This window comes from Camellia sinensis, chromosome 9, assembly GCF_055761805.1.
Source record: "Camellia sinensis isolate YWXY chromosome 9, ASM5576180v1, whole genome shotgun sequence".
NCBI classification, from domain to species: Eukaryota; Viridiplantae; Streptophyta; class Magnoliopsida; order Ericales; family Theaceae; genus Camellia; species Camellia sinensis.
Window position 1 is genome coordinate 195,541,362 of NC_138969.1, and position 25,451 is coordinate 195,566,812.

The 25,451-nt window shown below is 38.6% G+C and overlaps 1 protein-coding gene across 1 annotated transcript; it reads left to right on the forward strand.

Moving 5' to 3' along the window:
* Positions 1-1,669: 1,669 nt before the first annotated feature.
* On the forward strand, positions 1,670-17,168 carry LOC114257895 (uncharacterized). The gene is made up of 8 exons (XM_082889684.1): positions 1,670-2,145; positions 8,336-8,339; positions 9,117-9,305; positions 9,423-9,468; positions 9,566-9,668; positions 9,801-9,862; positions 10,021-10,079; positions 16,782-17,168. Exons 1-8 carry the CDS (start codon positions 1,670-1,672, stop codon positions 16,884-16,886), a joined length of 1,044 nt encoding a protein of 347 aa, XP_082745810.1. The 3' UTR covers positions 16,887-17,168.
* Positions 17,169-25,451: the final 8,283 nt, after the last annotated feature.

Below are 25,451 nucleotides of genomic sequence, written 5' to 3' on the forward strand. Positions count from 1 at the left end.
AGCCGATATCATGGGTATATGGAAACATAGGGTAAGCACCTCTTCCAAACTAGAATACTTTAGACAGGAGTTTGAGATCCCAGCCGACGTCCACTTGAGGTTGGCTGGGGAAGATGACTCCATCATGCCCACTGCCGACTCCATGCCTTTCCCCGTAGTCGCCTTTATCGAGTGTGGACTTCGGCTTCCACTGAACATTCTGTTTCGTGAGGTCCTCCATTGCTGTAAGTTGAACCCTATGCAACTGGCCATCAATTCTTACCGAGTGATCAATGGTATTATAGCCCTAGCTAAATAGGAAAACGCTAGGATCACCCTTGTCGACATCCAATATTGTTATACCATGTGTAGCCTTAACTTGAAAGAAAAAGGCTACATTTATTACCTTAAGCCAAGGTCCACAGTATTCAAAATTGTAGCCGACCTCCCAGACTCCAACAAGGGAGCTGGTGGCAATTATTTCATTACCTCGGGGAACTGGGAGTTCGCCCCAGATGAAGACCTCTACCTCTTCCCTCTCCCAAGATCAGTCTTTATAGAGGGTAATGGTAAGAGCCTTGCATTCATACTTGTTTTACTTTTAAAGTCTTGTATACTTTATCTGTTTCCTAATGTCTGCTTTATCTTTACTTTTGCAGTTCTTCCTCAGCCGCCAAAAAACTTTCGCCAATCCTTTGTTCCCAGCAAGGATTTAAAGAAATTACTGGACCTGCCAGTTCAGAAGCGAAAGGCACCCCTGCTTCTCAACTTCATCCTAACATACAAACCAGCTTTCCCCAACGTCCCCAGGAAAAAGAAGAAGAAGAGCTTATCTCCTCCCTCTGCTACAATTCTTCCAGCTGCATCAACATTGCGAACAGACCAAGGATCAACCTCTGATCCAGCAGAACAGCCATCGATCTCGGCTCCATACCTCATTCTACCATCCCAAAGAAAGCGTCGCCGACGTCTTGTTCTTACAGCCGAGATGGGTCGCGCAAAGCCAGTTGCTAAAGACCTCCTAGCCAACATTCCGTCGTCCATTGACGAACAACCAACACAAACCCAACCTCCAGCAAAACCAAAAAGAATTAAGAAAGCTCAACCGAAGGCGAAAGTGACTCAGGTTGAGACTGAGGACATTTTGCCAGCCCCGAGACTGAGGACACTTTGCCAGCCCCAAAACTGGCTCCAAGTTAGAAAACTGCCTCTGTCCCTTCGAAGAAGTCTACCGAAGTACCTCCTTCCGAATCCTCTAAATCAAAAAGGCCGAGGTCATCTGCAACAATTTCGGGGTCAAAGAAACCAGATGCCCCTTGGGCCCCCGAAATCACCCTAGAGGATAAGCCCGTAATGGCAAGTGATAGCGCCGACGATATAAATGTCGGTGTTGCACTCAGTACCGCTCTACTTCTCCTAGGTGACCTGGAGCGGAACGCCCAGTATAGCGAGTATGAGAACTATGCCTTAATGTTACAGCACTCTGTTCAGGTAAACATCTTCTACATGGTAAATTTTTCTTTCTCTTTATTTCACACTTTGAATATTCTTTAATACCTCTGTTTTCTTTCAGGCCATCCAGCATGTCCACTCTTTCTCAATGCAGTCTTTTGAGAACAGGGAGAGGCTTGCCGAGATGAAGAGGGAGGTCTCTAGCCTCCAAAAGACCAACAAAGGCCTCCAGTCAAAAATGAAGAAGCTGGAAGACCAAGCTGAAGAAGCCATCAAGGCTCAGACCGAAGCCGAAGAAAAAGCTGAGGCTGCTGAGGCCATTAGGAAGGTGGCCGAATCGCAAAGGAGAGAAGACGAGGAAAAAATGGCCCAAGCTAAAAAAGAGCTTCAGGAGGCCCTGGCCACCAAAGAAGCTGAAATCAAAGACGCTGACCAAAAGGCGTACTCACAGGGTATGGCTGACGTTACTGAGGCCTATGAAAAACAAGTGAATGAGGCATGCAACAAGGGTTTCACCCTTGGTTGGATGTCCCTTCTTAAAAAGCTTAATGTTCCTTATGACTCTCCATTGCGGAAGGCCGACGCCATTTCCTTGCCATTTCCTCCAGCCCCAACTCCAAGTGAAGATGTCGGCGAATCTGATGCTGAGGATGAGGCCGAGAAGGAAGAGGACAAGGCTTTGATTAGAAAATCAAAAGATGCTGATGGGGCCAAGTCCCCTCTTCAGAATAAGCAAGTCCTAGACTTGACTTATGATGAAGAAGGCGATGAGGTTGTCCAAGAAGCTGTTCCCGACATTGCACCAGCCGACATCCCTTCTGAGGTCAAGACTATTGAAGAAACTCTCCAAGAAATTGACGCCGAGATAGCAGCAGAGAAGGAGGCCGAGGTGGTATCTGATCTTCAAATTCAACAATCTAGAGGAGAGGAGCCTTAGCTCTAAGTCTTCTTTTTTTTTTTTGGTTGTTCTGGGGCTATTCTATACTTAGAATATTCTGCACATCTTTTACATATTCTTCCCACTTTGTAAAATCTTCTCGGGGTGACAGACCTCGGATGCATAAACTTCTCGGTTTTAATCTTAACAAGTGCTGAATATCATGCTGGTTTAACTCGACTTGTAAATTGTCCATAAATTTCAACAAATGTTAAACAATGTCTTTGGCTTAACTTTAACTTGTAAATTGTCCACAAATTTCAACAAGTGTTAAGCAATACTTTTCGGTTTAACCAACTTGTAAATTGTCCACAAATTTCAACAAGTGTTAAGCAATACTTTTCGGTTTAACCAACTTGTAAATTGTCCACAAATTTCAATAAGTGTTAAACAATGATCTCGACTTAACTTAACTTGTAAATTATCGACAAATTTCAACAAGTGTTAAGCAATACTTTTCGGTTTAACCAACTTGTAAATTGTCCACAAATTTCAACAAGTGTTAAACAATGATCTCGGCTTAACTTAACTTGTAAATTGTCCACAAATTTCAACAAGTGTTACGCAATACTTTTCAGTTTAACCAATTTGTAAATTGTCCACAAATTTCAACAAGTGTTAAACAATGATCTCGGCTTAACTTAACTTGTAAATTGTCCACAAATTTCAACAAGTGTTAAGCAATACATTTCGGTTTAACCAACTTGTAAATTGTCCACAAATTTCAACAAGTGTTAAACAATGATCTCGGCTTAACTTAACTTGTAAATTGTCCACAAATTTCAACAAGTGTTAAGCAATACTTTTCGGTTTAACCAACTTGTAAATTATTCACAAATTTCAACAAGTGTTAAACAATGATCTCGGCTTAACTTAACTTGTAAATTGTCCACAAAGTTCAACAAGTGTTAAGCAATACTTTTCGGTTTAACCAACTTGTAAATTTTTCACAAATTTTAACAAGTGTTAAACAATGATCTCGGCTTAACTTAACTTGTAAATTGTCCAAAAATTTCAACAAGTGTCAAGCAATACTTTTCTCTTCCCTCTGCCCCCTAATGTGAGCCTGAGTTTCACTTGGGTTCGCATTATACATGTATTCCAGAGACAATGTCAAGTATCTTGAAAACAAAACTGAATCTTTTTTTATTAATTTCGACAAATGGCCAAGGAACAAAGGAATTTTAATGATAGAAAAATTTCAAATTACAAGTGTTCCAAGATCTTGGCAATTCTTTGCCCTCTTTATCTTCAAGCCGGTATGCCACATTTCCCAGTACCGAGATGATCTTGTAGGGTCCTTCCTAATTTGGGCCAAGCTTGCCCTCTCTAGGATCCTTCTTGTTGTCGACAACTTTCCTTAGGATGAGGTCACCACTTTGAAATTCTCTTGGATGACCTTCTTGTTGTATGCTCTGGCAACTTGTTGTTGGTATGCTGCAAGCTGAACTGCAGCTTTCTCCCTTCGTTCTTCCAGAAGATCTAGCTCTCGGGCTAAGAGAACATCATTAGTTCCGTTTTCTACCCCTTGGGTTCTGATTCCAGGGATGCCGATCTTCAGTGGAATGACTGCTTCTATGCCATAAGCCATGGCAAAGGGGTTTCCCCAGTTGATCTTCTCGGCGTAGTCCGATATGCCCAGAGTACATTGGGCAGTTCGTCTACCCATTTTCCTTTTACTGCCTGCAGCCTCTTCTTTATTTCATCCAAGATTACTATGTTGGATGCCTTTGCTTGCTCATTGCTTTGGGGAAAACTTGGTGTTGAGAAGTAGTTCTTGATCTTGAATTTTGCACAAAAGTTCTTCATCCCCATCCTGGATGAGGATTTTCTTTAGTGCCTCTTCGCTCTTCTCGGCTGGCTCCTTGCCGACGTCTTCTAGGACTTCCACGTCCTCTTCTTCAATTTCTGCCTTCTCTGGCTCTCGAACGCTGCAAGTAGACTTCATTGCTGCCATGGAGCAACTTTTTGCCTACAGCTGACCACCCCTGACTTCTTCTATCCCATGCTCTGTTAGGAATCGCAACAATTGATGCAATGTTGAGGGAACTGCCCCCATTGCATGCAACCATGGTCTTCCCAAGATGATGTTGTAAGGGGAGGGTGTGTCGATGACGGTGAATTCTGTCTTGATTTTCCTGGTGCCAGCCTGCACCTCCAAGCTTACTGCTCCCAGTGGCTATGTCGGCGTTCCATTGAACCCGACCATTGGGCCGTTGGATCGTTCCATGTCATATGGGTGAAGGCCGAGCTCCTTATAACATCGGATGTACATGATGTCACAAGAGCTTCCTTGGTCAATCAGGATGCGTTTCACTTGGCACTCCCCAACCTGGAGGGATACTACCAAGGCATCATTATACGGGTGCTGGACCATCCCTAGGTCGGCTTCAGTGAAGGTTATCATCGGTCCCTGGTACTGTTCTGCCCGATGTCTTTTCTCTCCGACTTGATAGACATGTTGTAGGTGTTTTACCTTCTGGGTTTCTCCTCGGATTTCATTTTCGTTGACCTTTAAGTGGATTACGTTGATTACCCGAGGTCCTCCTGCCTGTGGCTGTTGTGCTGGAGGAGGTGGGGCTGCCGGTGCTTGAGGCAATCTCGCCCGTTCTTCCCTTGTTCTAGTTTCATCAACAAGGTCTCTCAGATCTCCTTGTCTTACCAAGTCTTCCAAATATGTTTTGAGGGCTCTGTAATCCTGATTCATATGTCCATCTGCATTATGGTAGGCACAATGCCTACCAATGTTTCTTCCCATGAACTCTCCTAGAGTCCTTTCTGGCATTCTGAAATAGGGCTGGTTTTGAATTTGATCCAGGACTTTGGGAATTAGGATCCGGAACACGGTTGTTACTACTTGTGTGGCCCTTAGTTCTATCTCTTGCCTGCTCGTTCCATTGTTACCTCGGCCTCGCTTCGGCGAGCTGTTCCCTTTCTCCTGTTTTATCTCCCTATTCGCCGATGTGTCTTCTTCGGCTCTGGCATACTTCTCGATTCTTGCCATGAGCTCTTCCGTGATTTTTGGCAAAGTTTTTGCCAAAGATTTCCGTAGCGGACAATTGTCTTTTAGGCCATTCTTGAATGATATGACCGCTACTTCTTGATTACATTCTAGTATTCGGTTGAATACCTCATAGTATCTTTTTGCATAGGCCCTAAGCCTTCATCCTTACTGATCCTCAAGGCCATCAATGCGTCCACCCTTAATGGCTGTAGCTTATTTGTCACGAACCGGGCCACAAACATCTCGGCCAGGCCTTCCCAAGTCTTCATGCTTCCCTTCGGTAGTTTATGGAACCAATCTGATGCAATCTCCCCGAAGGATGAGGGGATTACTTTGCAGAGCAACGGCTCGTTCCCACTATACAATGCCATTGAGTTCAAATATAGTCCGACGTGGAAGTTGGGGTCTGACTTGCCGTCGTATATTTGAAACCTCGGCATACTGAATCTCTTTGGTGCCTCGAACCTTTCCAATTCCACCGAGAATGATGTCCTCGGCTTATCTGGGGATGTTACCTCGGCTTCGGCATTGTGCTGCTTCCTCTTGAGGTAATCTCTTAAGTCTTCTTTGCTCCGCCCAGGAGCTCTGCTATCTTTCGACTTCAGTCTCTTCGGTATACTACTCTCGGCCTCGTGGTGAGCCCTTTTCAACCCTTCTCCATGAGTTGTGTCGAAGCACAGTGCCTGCCCCTGAACATGCCGATGTCCTCTGGGGTCTGCCTCCTTTGCGTGTTACGTCCTTCGTGATTCTTCTCATCTTGGCTCCCTTCGTTCGACCTCCCTAGAAGGTCGGTGAGAATGTCTTTCGCTCCCGTTGTGCTGGGGGGCTTCTGGAATTGCTTTCTGCCCTTGCTTCTGGGTATTGGCTGCTGGCATCGGCGTGTCCTGCAGTAGGTATGGTGGCTGCATGACGTTATTTTGCATCATAAAGTGGACGATCGATTGCAGGTCTGCCAACTTGTTTGCCATCTCTTTCACCTCTTCGTCCCTCCGCAGGCATCTATCCTTCCATACCTGGAGGTCATCTTCATTGTAGTAGCCACTTCAATCTGGTTTGTTAGTCTGGCCGACGTCCTTTACGCCGGTATTCTGGTCACGAGTTTCTGCGTTGTATTCGTCTCCTGTGATATCAAGGTCAATGGGTCTCCTACTCCCAGCAGGAGTGTCGTCCCCAATCTTTTCCTTCTGTCCGTTGCTGGCCATTTATTCTCCTATCTTTCCCACAGACGGCGCCAAATTGTGTGAGTGATTTTCCGATCACACTGTCCGCCTAGTAATCAGTTGGAAAAGCACTGGCAGAATAGATGACCTCTAGCTAACCTGCAACAGAAAGAGAAGTCTCCGGCGGTGGTTCAACCACCCGGGGGCACTCCGACGATCAAGTCAGTATATCTCTCAAAGATAATCAAGTTCTAAATGCTAAACTCACAAGCTTAAGCATAAAAAGCATACCTTTGACCTATGGGGTTGCCTCTCTTTTATAGCCAACACAAACCTAGTCCCACTAGAAGCCTGACTTCTATGGACTCCCATTCAGTGCTTACTTTGGATTTCACAAGAGATAAAGATAAACTCCTTAAGAGTTTTATCCTTATCTTAGCAAAGTTCCCTCTTTACTCTAGGACTCTTGCCCCTTATCCGTTTATCTCGGATTCCGATATCTTCGGAGATAACCTCGGCCTTGCCGAGATAACCTCGGCGTCACAATCAGGACACGTGGCACCTCGGCTGACACGTCGGCGTCACCTTGCCACGTGTTGCTATTCAGAAAATACATCCCCACACCACTGAATCTAAATTGCATTAAAAGTGGCAGTGATGTTGCTGCATCAATGGCTAGCTTTTGAAATCATCATGTGTGATCTGTAAAACTCAAGTTTGAGGTTGTAAGTTATGAAACTGAGAAAGAGAGAGAGGGGACTGGCTTATATATATATATATATATATCTGCTTGTGGTAATTTATGTGCTCTTTTAGTATTAATCGGAATTCACAATGAGTCTCTCAATCAAGTCTTTGAGAATAAGATGTGTTATGATGCCCAAAGTTTCATTTACGTAACCCATTAAAACTTATTACTCTACTTTTTGGGTGAAGGCTATGTAGTCTATAGAATCCTCTGCGGAGTACTGGACACTGCATATAGGTTGTATGCACTTGTTTCGTGATGTCTACTTAATCATTATTTATGAAGCTAATTCAGCCGGGTTGTAGATTGATCGACTGATTGCAAATAGTGTAGAAGGCTAAATTTGATGCATGGTGGGATGTATCAAATATTTTTTTGTATGTATATTTTTATTTTCTATTTATATAAATATGACATTTTTAAACAATCAAAATTAATGAAAACTAACTCTAATTTACTTTTAAAAAAAAGCAAATTTAAGTCATCCAGAGATTATGTTTGTGTTGTGTTATGGTCCAAGGATCATTAAAAGTCAATCTATCAAATTTACATTTGTGGTTAGATATGATGGTTTGATATGAGTTCTGTACTTTTTTTCTTTTAAATTCAACCCCTATGTTTTCAAATATTATAATATGACCTCAAAATCAGCTTTAAAAAATTAAAATAAGACACTGCCATGTCCATGTGTCCCCTGAAAAAAAATGATAACCAAAAAAATAATCACGCCACATAGCATGTCACATACATGTCCCCATTGTGTGTGTCCTATACACGTCTAACATGGCTACAACACCTATTTTGATGTGTCGGTGCTTCTTAGTAAACAATGAACCAAATGTTACCCTGTTGCTTTATTTACTAGCCCTAGCAATAGGGAATTATCTTATCTAATTTTTCTGCACTGAAAATTTTGCTGTGTGGGGAGATAAAGAGGTGAAGGGAACTATGCTTGTGGCATCCAGCAACATGCTGATTCTGTCAAATTGTGCTTGACCTCATGTTCTCCCTCACAATGTTTTTCACGTCAGCCTACATGTCACTATTCCCTGTAGGAAGGTATATGAGTCATGGAACTTTTTATTCTTAGTTATTAGTATTAGTTTGATAGTGCATGTTACAAGGGATGAGTCTTGACGTCCCTAGAAATTTAATTGCCACAGTTTTTGTGAAGAATATCAGCTACTGATGCAAAGATTAGTGAGAAAGTGAGCACTGCAACTTTGTGAATTCGTAAAATCAATTTTTCGCCATCAGTTCTTGCTGACTTCATTCTAGTTAAAGGATTTGTAATGCCAAAGTCCATTTAAAATTCAGCTGATGAAAAAAAACAAGGCCATGTAAAATTCAGTTGAGCCACTCAATCCTGGGATGACAAAACATGCCATAAGTTTAGAGTTTGAAAATCCTAGCAAAGTCAAAATGCTTAATGTTTGAGGTGGTATATGTTAGTAGGGTCAGGGAGTTCATTTAGTGACTAGCTTGTAGCCTAAGAAGCACGGACATGTGACTCGACAAAAACACAACATGTCTCCAAACACGCAAATTTTCAGAAAATGTGGGACACAACACACGAGGGGCACTGCAAAACATATGATTTTATATATTTATTATGTCATATTTTTTAATAGCATTTGTTTATTCGAGGTCAAATAATTATTCTCATCAAATTTATCAACTTGGAATATGCTACTCCGTTGAAATAAAATAAAATAAAATAAAGGATATAATATGTCCCTAGTGTGTAACATGTCCTCCATTCTTCTAGTGTGACCCACACATGTCACACACCGGTATATGATCTCCAAAGTGGTGTCTGTGCTTCATAGCTTGTAGTACAAAACATTTGTAGCTTACTGCTGTTATTCTAATATCATCGAAATATGTATTGATGTTACATTGCAGGAAAATGGGTTACTTTTTGTCCCCAATGGCCAGGCTCAGAATGCACAGGCACAAATGTTTTCTGATCCAAACATGGCCATGGATATGATGAAGAAAAATCTTTCAATGATCATACCCCAGGTATTGCATTTTTTGTGTAGTTTATCACCCTTTTTTCAATTTTTGTTGTTTTCTGATTCAATTTTTGGCATTGGGATATGACCGTTTTATTTATTTTTTATTGCTTTTGTTTGTCAGACTCTTACTTTTGCCTGGGTTAACTTTTTCTTTTCCGGATTTGTAGCAGTTCAGTTTTTTATTTCTGCTATTGAACTTTGATCTCAGACATGTTAGGAAGAAACATAATTTTAACAATATGGAGGACTCACTTTTTTTCTCTCCAGCCAAGATACCTTTTCCACTGACTCAGAGGTTTAGGTCAATGTTGCAAAATGGTATTGACTATAGTACCATCGATGTTAGCTACGTCAGTAGTCGCTCATGGTACTTGTCCAGCCTTGTCAATAAGCAGCTTTCTTCTTCCAGCTATTCAACTGCTATTTATTTTGCATCTAAGATAAAATTTCAATTGTATTGGCTGAATGTCACTGATGATTGACTGTAACTTTTTATCAGGTATTTTCTCAATATGTTTGGACTAAGGGGTTTATTTAGTCTCATTTTGGGGGAAGAAAATGGTTAGTATCCTTGTGACTTTTTTGTTTTTTTTTTTCAAATATATATTGCGAACAATTCATGTTTGCATGTCAATCATCTTCTCAGAAGAAGGGTGTGTGATTGATAGTTGCTATTTCTGTGGATATTATAAAGAAACTGACATGATGTTCTGATGTAGCCACGGATGATACACAGCGTATGATGCAAATGAGTGGATTTGGCTTTGATCCTTCCAAGGTTTGTTTTTCTCCAAGGTTTTTTTATTTTTTTAATTAATTTATTATTATTTAAAATTGATTTCAAAGGCTTAAGCAGAACTTATATTCTAAGTGTCAAACATTCTAATTTTTCACTTTTCCTTCCAAACTTCTCTCTTTACTTTACATTTAGTCTATCTTAAAAAAACCTTGCAGTTATGTGCTGTTGTATCTGTGTAAATTTTAGTTTCTTTGAACATCCTTTAATAGGGGATGTTTCCAAAGGTCATGGATTTGTAGGGTGAGCCACATGAGTGGGTGTGGTGGAAGTTGCCTAGCCTGTAGGCATGTTATACATTCTGGGAAGAGAAATAGAGGGAGGCTTATATGGTCAATTTGGCTTGGACAGGAACTTGTAGGTCATTTGGGTTCTACTTTAAAGAATCTGTTAATATATGCGATGAGGGTTGCATGAGATAGGTGCCCGCTATATATGGCTGATTTGTGGTGTGCTGCCAAACTGAGACCCTTAAGTCATTCTATGAGTTAGTCATGTCTGCTGAGACCCACCATCAATAAGCGTGGACAAGCGTGAGCTTTATAGAGCTCACTTAATTTTGCTTCCTACTATAGGTATCATTTAATGCTTGCTAATGCGTATACCCTGTTGTGCAATTTTGATCAAGAATCTCAAAGGCATGTGAGCTGCCTCTTGTGGATCAAGAGAAGCATACGATGCTTGCCTTGTATCAGATTCTGGTGGTGCAATGTGCTCTACTAGGCTTCAGTATCTTTGCTTTGTTGCAAATTAATGGATGTAGTTTTGAATAGATATGTGGATGAGGGCCCTGTTGGTTTAAGGATAGTTTCATGTCCTTCAGCATAAAGGTGGTTATGATGTCACTGTTGTGCTTGGCACAGCTGGCCAGAGTAGCAAGAAAAATCATTTTACCATAGTCTATATGATATGTAAAAATATCTTTTCTTATCTTAGTTCTTAACAAAGGGATCGATGGGGTCTAGAATAAATTTGTAGAAGAGCCATTGTTGGTCAAGGATGGCTTTCATATCCTTTATAATAAGGTAGCTATGGGTTCATGCTCTATTTGGTTTTTAACAGGCAGCAATAGTGTCATGTTAAGTTCAAATTAAAAAATAAAAGTAATCGTTTTCACTTGTCTATCCTCAATGTGAAGAGTAACATAATTTTAATTATGTAAACGAGCTCACTGTTTAAAAAAAAGAAAAAAATATTATCAGGTGATAAATTTGCATGAGGTAAGGGTCTGGGATGGGAGCTAAAGTAGCTTGTGTTGTTAACTTGCTATGAATGGATTTTTTGTTCAGATCTATGATAAGTCACAGCAACCTGCAACAGATACAGAGCAAGCTACAGCAGTTGCATCTATAGCATGAGTCACATGTGTAATATCCAGCTGTATAGGTTGTTATTTTTGTTATAGGTTGTTAGTTTGTTATAGATTAACTGTCCAGTGTTAACTATGGTTTAGTACGGTTAGGTAGTTATGGTTAAGAGTCATTGAAGTGTATATATATGACTTCATCCTGTACCAATTGTATTCATTCAATACAAAGTATATTCATTCTCTTTATGGTATCAGAGCCTTAGGCTCTTACGAGCAAGAAAGCTGCAAAGCTTCAGCTATGACTTCTTCAAACATCACACCTGCACCACCTGCAACAACATCTGCAATTCCTTCATCAGCCTTACCTTCAAATCTCACATTATTGATTTCTAATCTGAGTTCTTTTGTTTCTGCCAAGCTTGATTCATCCAATTACATAATTTGGAAGAATCAGTTGCAGAACATCTTGAAAGCTACAAAACTTCTTGGCTATGTAGATGGATCAGAGGTATGTCCTCCTGCAATGATTCTAGATTCTAATAATCTTGCAATTCCTAATCCGAATCATGAACTATGGACCACTATTGATGCTCATTTGTTAAGTTGCATCACTGCAACTTTGTCTCCATCCATCTTCACTACTGTTATTCAATGTCAAACCAGTCATGAAGTTTGGACTGTTCTTGCCAAACGATTTACTTCACTGTCTAGATCTCACATACATCAGTTGAAGATCAAGTTGAGTAAGATTGTTAAGAAAGGGACAACGATGGAAGAATACCTGAATCAATTCAAGGTATTGTCTGATCAGCTTGCTCTTGCATCATCTCCTATTGATGATGAAGATTTAGTTCTGTTGATTTTAAATGGCTTGCCTGAGGAATATAATGCTACAAAAACTGCTATCCGCACAAGATCAGATCATATTTCTCTAGATCAGTTGTGTTCTTTACTCTGTTCAGAGTCTATTCATGTGGAGTCCTCTCTTAAGCATGCACATGCCTCAGATCTTCCAAGCTCCATTGCTTATACGGCACACAGAGGAAATTATTCTAATTGAGGCAGTACTAGAGGTTATTATAGAAGTAGAGGTGGTCCTTACAGAGGCAGAGATGGAGGTAGGTCTAGAGGACAGATGAGAGGCTCACAGTATTCAAGAGGCAGATTCAACTCTGCTTACAGTCCTCAAACTGGCAGATTCAGCTCTAACTACTCTTACAGTCCTCAAGCTGTTGCAGCTGCCAATACTAATTCTGTAAATGTGATTTGTCAAATTTGTGGAAAGACAAATCACACTGCTCTAGACTGCTGGTACAGATTAGACACAGCTTTTCAGCAGTCTGTCTCTACAGAGCCTCAGTCAAAAGCCTATGTTGCATCATCCTCAACTCAATCACAACCTGTGAACTGGTATCTTGACTCCGGAGCCACTAGTCATATGACACCTGATCTAAGTCAGCTCTCTTTCCCTCAGCCATATTATGGTCAAGATCAAGTTGCAGTTGGTGATGGTTCTACACATACCATTGCTCATACTGGACCAGGTCTTCTTCCTACTCCTTCTTTTCCTTTTCATCTTACAAATCTACTTCATGTACCTACACTTTCATCCAATTTGCTCTCTGTTCATCAGTTAGCCAGAGATAATCACTGCACTATCACCTTTGATGAAAACTCTTTTGTTATTCAGGACAAGATTACTCAGAAAATCTTGTATAAAGGAAGCTACACAAATGGTCTTTATCCATTCAGTGCTTCTCCTTCTGGTGCATCCTCTCCTGCTGCATTTCCATCTGCTGCATCTTCCTCTTCTCAAGCTTGTTTTTCTTGTTCTTCATCACCTACAGTAACACCTAATTGGCATTTCAGACTTGGTCATCCTTCCTCTAAGAAGCTTCATCATATTCTTTCTCATAATAATCTAGGTTCTAATGTTTTGTCCAATAAAGGCTCTAGTTTGTGTGAACATTGTTGTGTTTCAAAGAGCCATCGGATGCCTTTTCATTTGTCTAATTCCACTGTAAATAAACCTTTAGCTCTTATCCATACAGATGTTTGGGGCCCTTTTGCTTCTTCTGTTTCAGGTTTTAAGTACTATGTGCTTTTCATTGATGACTTTAGCAAATTTACTTGGCTTTTTCCTTTGCATTATAAGAGTGAAGTTTTCACTAAATTTCTTGAATTTAAATCATTTGTTGAGACTCAATTTCAAACTAAACTTCAAATTCTTCGCAGTGATAATGGAGGGGAATATCTTAGTACATCATTTCAAAATTTTCTTAAAAGTAAAGGCATTGATCATCAACTAACTTGTCCACATACACCTTCACAAAATGGTGTAGCTGAAAGGAAACATAGGCACCTCATTGAAACTACTATTACCCTCATGCGTCATTCTTCTCTACCTTTGATTTACTGGTTTGATGCTCTTGCAACAGCTGTCTATTTGATTAATAGACATCCTACTCTCAAGCTTAAAAATCTTACTCCCTATGAGGTCTTATTCAAACATAAACCTAATTATATGTTCTTGAGATCCTTTGGTTGTAGATGCTATCCTTGGCTCAAACCATACACCACTAATAAACTTCAACCTAGGTCTCCTCCTTGTGTCTTTCTTGGTTATCAACCTTCCATCAAAGGTTATAAGTGTCTTGATCCCATCACAGGCGAAGTCTATATCTCCAGGCATGTGGTATTTGATGAGTCTTTCTTTCCTTTTCAGACTTCTTCCAAACAGTCTTCCTCTACCACTGCTGGCTCTCTCCAGCAGTTTTTCTGGTCTTCACATTTCTCTTCATCTCACACTGCACCTCCTCCAGCAGCTCTTTCAATTCCAACAGCTGCACCTACTCCAGCTCTAGCAATTCCAACAGTACCAGCAGCTACACCTACTCCAACAGTTCACCCAATTCCAGCAGTTACACCTACTCCAACAGTTCACCCAATTCCTGCAATTCCAGCAGCTGCCACTACTCCAGCAGCCCACTCCAATCCAGCAGCTCCCACTATTTCCTCAATTCCAGCAGTACCAGTATCTTCCACTTCTGTTCCTCTTCTATCTACTGTCCCTTCTGATCAGATTGCTATTTCCAAAATCTCTATTGATCTTCCCTCTCTTTCTTCTAATACTCATCCCATGATTACCAGATCCAAATCAACCTCTTCTCATATTGCGTGTCTTTCTTCTTTCTCTCCTCAGTCTGAACCACAAACTTTTCAGCAAGCAGCTTCTTCTTCTGTTTGGCAATCTGCTATGCTTGAAGAATTTGAAGCCTTACAAAAACAAGGTACTTGGTCTTTAGTTGATCTTCCACCTGGCAAACAAGCAATAGGCTGCAAATGGGTTTATAGAATTAAGAAAAATTCAGATGGTTCTATAGCCAGATATAAGGCAAGGTTAGTTGCCAAGGGCTTTCTTCAGACTGAATGGGTGGACTATCATGAGACCTTTAGTCCTGTGGCTAAGCAACCTACTATTAGAATTCTGTTATGCCTGGCTCTACATTTTGATTGGCCCATCAAGCAGCTTGACATATCTAATGCATTTCTCCATGGTGTTCTTGAAGAAGAAGTTTATATGGTTCAGCCTCCAGGCTTTGTTCAACCAAATCAATCTCAGCTTGTTTGCAAGTTACACAAGGCTCTCTATGGTTTAAAGCAAGCTCCTAGAGCTTGGTTCTCTACCTTCTCAAATTTTCTTCTCACTCATCAATTTGTTCAAAGCCATTGTGAATCTTCTCTTTTTATTAAGAAGACTTCTACTGCTATTACCATTCTTCTCATCTATGTAGATGACATTCTCCTCACAGGAAGTGATCCTCTCTATATTACCTCTCTCATTACACATATGCATACCACATTTTCCATGAAGGAGCTTGGCTTTGTTAATTACTTCTTGGGTATATCTGTCATAAAAAATGCTTCTGGTTATGTGCTTTCTCAGCAAAAATATGCCTCAGATTTATTGACCAAGGCTGGTATGAGTGACTGCAAATCTTACTCTTCTCCCATGGCTACTAAGTCTTCTTCCAGTGCTCTTACTGCAGCCGAAGATTCTCTCTTTTCTCAGCCAGCTTTGTACCGCAGTTTGGTTGGAGCCCTGCAATATCTTACTCTTACTAGACCAGATTTAGCCTTTGTGGTTAATCATCTTTGTCAATTCATGTACTCTCCTCTGACTAGCCATTTTACCTCAGTCAAAAGATTGCTAAGATATCTCAAAGGCTGCTAAGATATCTCAAAGGCACCTTATCTTATGGCCTTCATTTCACTTTTGGTCCTCTTCTTCTCAATGCATATTCAGATTCAGATTGGGCAGGTAATATCCTTGATCGCAGGTCCACCACTGGTTACTGTATCTATCTTGGTCCTAATCTTATCCCTTGGTCTGCCAAGAAGCAACCAATTGTGTCTAGATCATCTTCGGAGGCTGAATATAGAGCTTTAGCCCAAACCTCGGCTGAACTTAGTTGGATTGGAATGTTGCTTGCTGACCTTCATATTTCTGTTCCTGTGCCTACCCTCTGGTGTGACAACTTATCTGCCATAGCTATGAGTAACAATCCTGTGTTTCATGCTCGTACTAAACACATTGAGGTGGATTATCATTTTGTTCGCGAAAGGGTTGCATCCAAGAAGCTTCATATCTGTCATATTCCCACTTCAGATCAAGTTGCTGATATTTTTACTAAACCTCTATCTGTTGCTCGGTTTCAATATCTTCAGCTCAAACTCAATGTCCTTCCCAGTCCCTTGAGCTTGCAGGGGTATGATAAGTCACAGCAACCTGCAATAGATACAGAGCAAGCTACAGCAGTTGCATCTATAGCATGAGTCACATGTGTAATATCCAGCTGTATAGGTTGTTATTTTTGTTATAGGTTGTTAGTTTGTTATAGATTAACTGTCCAGTGTTAACTATGGTTTAGTACGGTTAGGTAGTTATGGTTAAGAGTCATTGAAGTGTATATATATGACTTCATCCTGTACCAATTGTATTCATTCAATACAAAGTATATTCATTCTCTTTAATCTGTTAGGTTAGCATGGGCTAGGCAGAATAGTTATCCAGATTCTGGGCATCTGAAAAACACTTGGATGATTGGGGTGGAAATGCGACAGACAGAGTAGCCATGATCAACTAATTGATGGGGCACAGGCAAATTAACAATTGATATTTTTCTATGGAATGTGGGGAGAGTAGTTTATTTTGTGTACAATTTATTATCTAGACACGGAATATGGTTCAATAGTATTTGTTAACCTCAGCTTTGTGTCACCTTTTGGATAATTAAATGGGATATAGGTTGGTTCGTTACAAGACTTTGAATCATGAATGGATCCTTACTTACCTTTTGTGTTATTCATTTCAGAGTTTGGGTGCTGAGAAAGACGGTCTTGACATAATTCAGCATGAATGGGCCCTACCAAAATTTGAGCAGCGAGCTGAAGCGACGTTGAGAAAACTCATAAGCTGATTACTGATATGCAGCACGTAATTTCCTACCCGATATGATTTTGCACCAGTTTTCATGCTTTCTTCCATCTTGGTGAAACTGTTAGATCAGCAATGAAGGTACTGACAACTTGGACTCTACCATGTATTGTATACTACCAGCATTGTGGAACTCGGCTTTGATTAGTAGCATTCCATCTTGAATTTATTGTGATCAGAAATACTTTTTTTCTAGCATTCTGATTGTAGTAACTTTATTCAATGGCGCCCTAATTTTCAGACTTTAAAATGGGATGTTTGATTTCAGTTCCCCATGTTAAACTGTGTTGGTTTTATAGGAAATCAAAAAACTAAGGATAATGAAAGAAGCTAATTTTTGAGACTGCAGAATGTTAAATTTTATTGAGCAACAAGCTGTTTATTTATACAGCATAATGAAAACTGAATTTGCAGAAAAATCTGTTACATGTTGATCATAACAGCTAAATGCCTGAAAATTAGCATGAGGAAATCTTCATAATCCTAAAGAATAGCAACAACTAAAACTGATTCAGTCAATCCTAAAGAATAGCAAATCAAACTGATTCAGCTTCATGGGTCATGCTAGTCAATACTCCTCCTTGACTCTGGAGCTGCATACACCAAGCTTCTTCCTCAAGAATTCATATCTAATCTTTGGAAGTGCCTTTGTTAGGATGTCAGCACTTTGATTCTCTGTTTTGCAGTAGATCAGCTGCACTTCTCCTTCCCTTTGCACCTCTCTTAGCAGATAAAACTTTATCTTGAAGTGTTTTGTTTTGCCATGGAACACTGGATTACTAGCAATTGAAATTGCAGCTTGGTTATCCACAAATATTTGTGTGCTTTCTTGTTGTTCCATATGCAAATCTGTCATGAGTTTCCTGATCCAAAGGGCTTGATTCACAGCAGCAGTAGCAGCTACATATTCTGCTTCTGCTGTGGATTGAGCTATGACTTCTTGCTTCTTAGAACACCATGAAAAAATTCCAGAACCAAAGCTAAAACAGTAACCTGAGGTGCTTCTCATATCATCAACACATCCAGCCCAGTCACTATCAGAATAACCATGGAGATTGAAGTTTTTAACTTGATTGAACCTTATTCCAGAATCAATTGTGCCCTTAACATATCTAAGAATTCTTTTTGCTGCTTGAAAATGAATTTCACTAGCACAGTGCATATACCTTGATAGCAAACTCACTGCATGCATGATATCTGGCCTGGTTGCAGTTAAATACATTAGGCAGCCTATTAGGCTCCTGTACAGCCTTTCATCGACCTTTTCAGCTCCATCTTCTTTGCAAAACTTCTCCTTTTGATTCATTGGAGTTGCAGTTGGCTTGCACTCTTGCATGTTGAATTTCTTGAGGATTTCCTTTGCATATTTATGCTGGCATAGAAAAATTTCATTTTGCTTTTGATGTACCTGCATACCAAGGAAGAATGTCATCCTCCCAAGGTCTGTCATTTCAAAGACATCTTTCATTTCTTCTTTAAACTTGTCAATCAACTCCTTACTACTTCCTGTAACAAGTAGATCATCAACATACAGAGATACTACAAGTATTTCATCATCAGCCTTCTTGATATATAAAGTAGATTCACTCAGACTTTTTTCAAAGCCTAAGTTCACTAAGTGTGCATCAATTCTGCTATACCAGGACCTTGGTGCCTGTTTTAAACCATACAGGGCTTTTTTCAGTCGACATACCTTCTCCTCTTGTCCTTGAAAAGCAAACCCTTCAGGTTGCTCCACAAAAATTTCTTCCTCTAAGTATCCATTCAAAAAAGCTGACTTGACATCCATTTGGTGTATGACCCAACCTTTTTGTGCAGCAAGAGCCAGCAACATCCTTATGGTATCCAACCTTGCAACTGGAGCAAAAGTTTCAGAAAAATCTACCCCAAACATCTGGGCATATCCCTTGACAACAAGTCTTGCCTTGTGCTTGTTTACAGAACCATCAGGATTGAGCTTGGTTCTGTAAACCCACTTGACTCCTATAGCTTTCTTGTGTTTAGGTCTGTCTACTAACTCCCATGTCTGGTTCTTTTCAATCATCTTTAGCTCCTCCTTCATTGCAGCTATCCACTTCTGATCAGTTGCAGCTTCTTCATACCCTGCAGGCTCCATTACCGCAACATTACACCTCTGATAAATGTCAAAGAGTGATTTGGTTCCTCTAACAGGTTCATCATCCACATCATCATTCTCCTCCTGAATCTCAAGTTTCTTGTCATTCTCCCAACTCCAGTTATCTAACTCAAAAAACTGAACATCCCTGCTGACAATTACTTTGTTGCTTTGTGGTAAGTAGATCCTGTAGGCCTTTGAAATTGAGCTATAGCCTACAAAAATCCCAGATTCTGCTTTCTTGTCCAACTTGTCTCTCTTAACTTGAGGGATATAAGAGAAACATAGGCAACCAAATGTCTTCAAATTAAGCAACTTAGGTTTGTAGCCAAACCATGCTTCAAATGGAGTCTTTTTCTGCAAAGCTTTTGTTGGCAATCTGTTTAGCAGAAAAACTGCTGTATTTACAGCCTCGGCCCAAAATTTCTTTGGCAGCCCTTTGTCATGAAGCAAGCACCTTGTCATCTCCATAATTGTCCGGTTTTTCCTCTCCACAACGCCATTCTGTTGAGGAGTGTAAGGTTCTGTCAACTGATGTTCGATGCCTGCATCTTCACAAAACTTATTAAATTTTCCAGAGGTATATTCAGTTCCATTATCAGACCTGATCACCTGCATTTTGCATCCGCTTTGAGTTTCAACCCAAGCTTTAAACTTCCAGAAGATGTCAGCAACCTCAGATTTAAGTTTCATAAAATAAATCCAGCACATTCTTGAGTGATCATCAATGAAAGCAATATAATACTTACTGCCATTCAATGATGGTGTTTTCTTTGGTCCTCCCACATCTGTGTGTATTAATTGCAGCCGCTGTGTAGCCCTCCAGGCCTTGTTTTGTGGAAAAGGAAGCCTGGTTTGCTTCCCATATTGACAGGCAGCACATTTAGGAGGCTCCTCCTCTAATTCAGGCAAGCCTTTCACTAGATTGTTCTTCTTCATGAAAAGTAGAGCGGCATGATGGAAATGCCCCAATCTCTTGTGCCAAAGTACTGTATTGCTATCATCTTTATGTACAGCAGCCTGCTCCTCTTTCATCAAGTCCAATGCAAAGCTTTTGCCTTTCATTTGAACTTTGAACACCTCTATGCCTTTTGTATCTTTAATCACACAGTTTTTGTCTTCAAACAGCACCTTATAGCCTTTTTCCAACAACTGAGTAACACTCAAAAGATTTTGATTAATTTCAGGAACATATAAAACATCAGAAATTAATTTCAAACCTGTGCAGCCTTCAATTGCTACTGTTCCTTTGCCTTTTACTGCAATATGTGCTCCATTTCCAATTCTGACTTTAGAAATAGCAGTCTTGTCAAGCTCTCTGAAAAGCTCTCGATCATAAGTCATGTGGTTTGTACAACCACTATCTATAAGCCAGCTCTCTGTGGAGCTGTTGGTGGCAAAGCATGATACCACAAACAACTGCTCTTCTTGAGGTTGATCCTCTGCAGCCTTGGCTTCTCCTTGTTGCTGTTGAGTCTTGCATATTCTTTCCATGTGCCCTAACTGACCACATTTGTGACATCTTGCATCTGGCTTCCACCAACACTTATGCTGTGGATGATTTGTTTTTTTGCAGTAGGGGCAAGGTGGAAAGACTTGAGTGTTGCTGCTTTGGCTATTTTTGTTGTTGCTTGCATAACCTCCAGGCTGCTTGTTTTTGTTCTGCCTTTTTTTGTTTTTGCCACCATTATTGTTCTGTGATTTGGCTTGAAAAGCACCCTCCACAGATCCTTCTTGCCTCATAAGCCTCCTTTGTTCTTGTGCCTGCAGTGCATTCAACAATTCTGCCAAGGTAATGCTTGACATATCTTTTGAGTTTTCCAGAGATGAAATTGTAGCCTCAAACTTTTCAGGAATTGTGACTAGGATCTTTTGAACAATTCTAGAGTCAGAAAAATCAGTACCAAGGAGTCTTACTTTGTTGACAATGCCATAAAGTTTTTCAGAATATTCCTTGATTGTTTCTGATTCTTTCATCTTTTGCATCTCAAATTCTCGAATCAAATTCAGTACTTGCATCCCTTTGATCCTTGCATTTCCTTCGTATTCTTGCTTCAAAAAATCCCAAATTTCCTTGGCTGTTTTTAGCGTCATTATTCTGGTAAAAATGTTGGATGAGACTGCTGCAAAGAAGGTTGCTCTTGCCTTTGATTTTCTTTGCTTCCTCTCCTTCTGATTTTTGATTTGTGCAAGAGTTGGATTGTCTGGCAGAGGTGGAACTTCATATACTTGTTCAGCAGCTTCCCATAGATCATTAGCATCAAGATAGGCTTCCATTCTAACAGCCCACACCTGATAATTTGTTCCGTCAAACACTGGAGGTGCAATTGCAGTGAATGAATTTTCTGAATTCATTTGTGTTTGAACTCTCTCACAGGTCCCTCAAGATTATAGCTCTGATACCAATCTGTTGGTTTTATAGGAAATCAAAAAACTAAGGATAATGAAAGAAGCTAATTTTTGAGACTGCAGAATGTTAAATTTTATTGAGCAACAAGCTGTTTATTTATACAGCATAATGAAAACTGAATTTGCAGAAAAATCTGCTACATGTTGATCATAACAGCTAAATGCCTGAAAATTAGCATGAGGAAATCTTCATAATCCTAAAGAATAGCAACAACTAAAACTGATTCAGTCAATCCTAAAGAATAGCAAATCAAACTGATTCAGCTTCATGGGTCATGCTAGTCAATAAACTGCAATGGTATGCCATCTGAATTCTCTAGCGAATTTGAAACTAGAGTGCCATATTGGATTGATGTTAGTTGACTAGCATGACATTTTCTTTTTTGAGGATTCCAAATGCAGTTTATATATCTAGTCCACTCAGCAGCTAATGGGTTGTAGGTTGTACAAATATAAGCTAAATGAGCACTGTCAGTGCCACCCAATCTCGTCTCTAATGCGTCGAATCCTCGACCTCCCTTGCATATGAGGTGGGGAGATGCCACTGGCCTAGAAGCCTATTGACATGACATTTTCTATATGTTGGATTAAGATGGCATTAAAACACAATGAACATTCATTGGATCTATGCACTAGGGGTTAGCCTCGAAGGCAAGATTGTGGTTAGGGTTAACAAATGTAATAATTAGGCCTCAATTTGTGTTCTCATGATTCGAAGCTGAAAATTTTGTTTAGGGCATGAGGTAGGTGTAATAATTATAAATATATGTATAAGCTGTTGAAAAATATTAATTAATTACAGAAGAATTATGAAAAAATTAATAAATCTATACCTATCATTTTTAAGTATTTATGTCAATTTTTCTGGTTATATAACTTTGATTTTGAGTCAGTGTATTGGTTAATATTTTCTATAAATAAAAATTCTACCTCTACGATTTTGTTAAAAACCATACGGAGGGTATTTGAAATTTCTCAAACTAAATTAAGGACCTGTATTTTTTATAAATTCCATGGGCTTGTATGTAATTTTCTCTTTTACATTTTTAATTTTTATTTTTATTTTTTTGATTGGGGACAATGGTATGACAAATCCAATCGGGTTAAAGCCTTGAGTGCTGCTATTTGTCCCATCATATTACATTAGATCCTTCGCTTTAGACTTTCACTCATCAAAATTGATCTCTATCATTTTTCCTTTAAATACCCATCATAATCCCAATCATACACATTCTTCTTTGAACCCGACACCAGCCTCCCTCTTTCTTTGGTAGCATTTCCTCTCTCGTGTAGCTCCCTTTCTTAGTCACCCTCTACCTCCGATGACTCTCCTTTTGCGGCCTCTAATCCTTTCCTCAAAGAGAGAGAGAGAGAGAGGTAAGGAGTGGCAAGAGCAGCTAGAAAGGGGTGAACGAGAGTAAAGAAAGGCTAAGGATGAGCTATGAGGGTGGTCAGAGATGATAATGGATAAGGAAGGGATCGAAGATGGGGACACAGGTAGATGTGGGGATGAGTTAAGGTTAAAATTAAGGTTTTTGGAGGTTAGAAATAAAGAAAAAAAAACAATATTTTATAAGTAAAATTATAAACAAAAAATATGAAAAGATAGAAGTGAAAAAAAATAAAAAATAAAAATAAAAAGAGTTGTTATTAGCATCTACCCTAATTTTTTAGACCTCTTATTTCTTTGAACCCCCACCCTAAGCCTTAAATTTCAATAAGATTTTTTTAAACATCTCATCTAATACCAAAGTTATCCCTATTCATAATATCATCATACCAAGTGCACATATACCTAATTTTGCACACCCCTCTCTATCGTGGTTGAAGACGGTCCATCTCATTCTTTCTCCAGTTGAAGAATAATGACGATGACAGTCCCTCTCTTTGATTTATTTGAAATCAGTGAATGACGGTGTCCTTTTTATCAAAACCATTGCATTATTGTTGTAAAATTGAGCCAAAATCACATCACCGGTCGTCCAATTGGTCGACAGCCCAAGGGTTGGTTCAGCATTGTGTTGCCGAACGTAAACAATTTTGTTAGCACTGTGTTGCCGAACAAAAATTATTTGTTTAGCAATGTGTTATCGAACAACATTTGTTCAACACTATGTTGCCAAACATAAATAATTTTTTTAACACTGTGTTGTTGAACATCATTTGTTTAGCATTGTGTAACTTAACCCTCAATTCACTCTTTTCTATTCCGATTCAATATAACAAACAAAAGAACAGACATCCATTCTAATTTAACCATTGATTTCTGGTTTAGGGTTTAGGATTGTAATGAAAGAAATACATGTAGGGTATAGGATAGTAATGAAGATGAACGTTGATGTAGAGAAACACGTTGGGTTTAGGTGGGTGAGGAATATGTTTAGGTGGGGGAGGTGGGTGTATAATATTGCAGAGTTATTTTTATTTCGTGGGTGTATGTTCTATTAAAAATTGTCATTTAATGTAATTTTACTTCAGGGTATAATTGTAAAAAAAAAGAGTGAGAATTGGGGGTCCAAAGAAATTAGATACTATGTGCTAATAGTAGTCCTTTAAAAAAATCTAGTGGAAATTATAAAAAAAATCCCGAAGTTTGACCCTTATAATAAAATAAACCTTGAGTTTTTAATTTTTTCAATTTAAACCCTAAATTTTTTATTTATTTTCAATCCAAGCCATTTGGAAATTTTCGTTAGGTAAAATCAATAAAAACACAAATGAGTATTTTAATCATTAACTTAATGAAAACTAGTATTTTAGATATTTTATGCATATCTATATTGAATTTCATAACTAAAATACTTTTTTTATCAATTTTATTTGACAAAAATAGTTTAATGGTTTAAATTGAAAATAAATCAAAAAATTAGAATTTAAATTGATAAAATCAAAAATTAAGAATTTATTTTATTAGAAGATTCAAACTCCAGTGTTTATTTTGTAATTGTTCCAAAAATCTATTAAGAATTTTACATTCCCCATCCCATGCTCATAAATATTATGTAATTTTTTTTTTTTATAATTTTCTTTGATGATGATGCTCAACATTGGTCTAAAAGCCTTTACGTAGCCATTTTTAACCCAAATTACAAGTCACCACCATAAGTCCAGTGTGCTACTAGTGTAGGGCATCGTACCCTACTCGAAAATCTCCCACAAACCCGCTCACACCAAATGGGCCAGCTACTTGGGCCTAATAGAGCAAACATCGCAATGGGCCCAAGTGGAAGACGAAAAAAATATATATATATACAAATCCATGAAAAAATATATAAATTTGATTATTAATATTAATATAATTTTTTACTGATTTGTAATTACTTTTTCAAATACTATGTGATATTTTTCCTACATTTTATAATGTTTAAATTTATTCAAATTATTAATTGATTTATGTAGATTTCATAACTTACATAAATTAATAAATTTGTCACATTATTATATTACTAATATGAAGTTGAATAATTATTCAAAAATATTAAATATTTTTAAAAAGAAATTACAAATTTTACCCAATCTATAATGGGTGTATGGTTCCATATTAATATATAAGTATTATATAAAGTTTTTAAGATTAATTACATTTTTCACCCTTATATTTTGATTCAAATTTTGCTTTAATTCTTATAGTTTTAAATAGAATAATTTAGTCCTTATACTTCAAGTGTAATTTTAATTTGGTCATTTCGTCCGAATTAGATGTTAAAATTAACATTTTTTTGTCAATTTTTTAATGTGTGTATGTAGATAAAATTAACAATAATTTGGACGAAAAGATCAAATTAAAATTGAACTTACAATATATAGACCAAATTATTCACATTAAAATAATACAAACTAAAATTAATTTTGAGTCAAATTATAACAATAATTAATACAAACTTTTAATAATTTTTTGGGCAAATCACAAATACACCTCCTGAAATTTACTTAAAATACAAATTACTCCTTATGATTTTAAAAATTACAAATACCTCATTATCAAAAAATTTTATTTAACAAAATTAATAAAAAATAAAATAA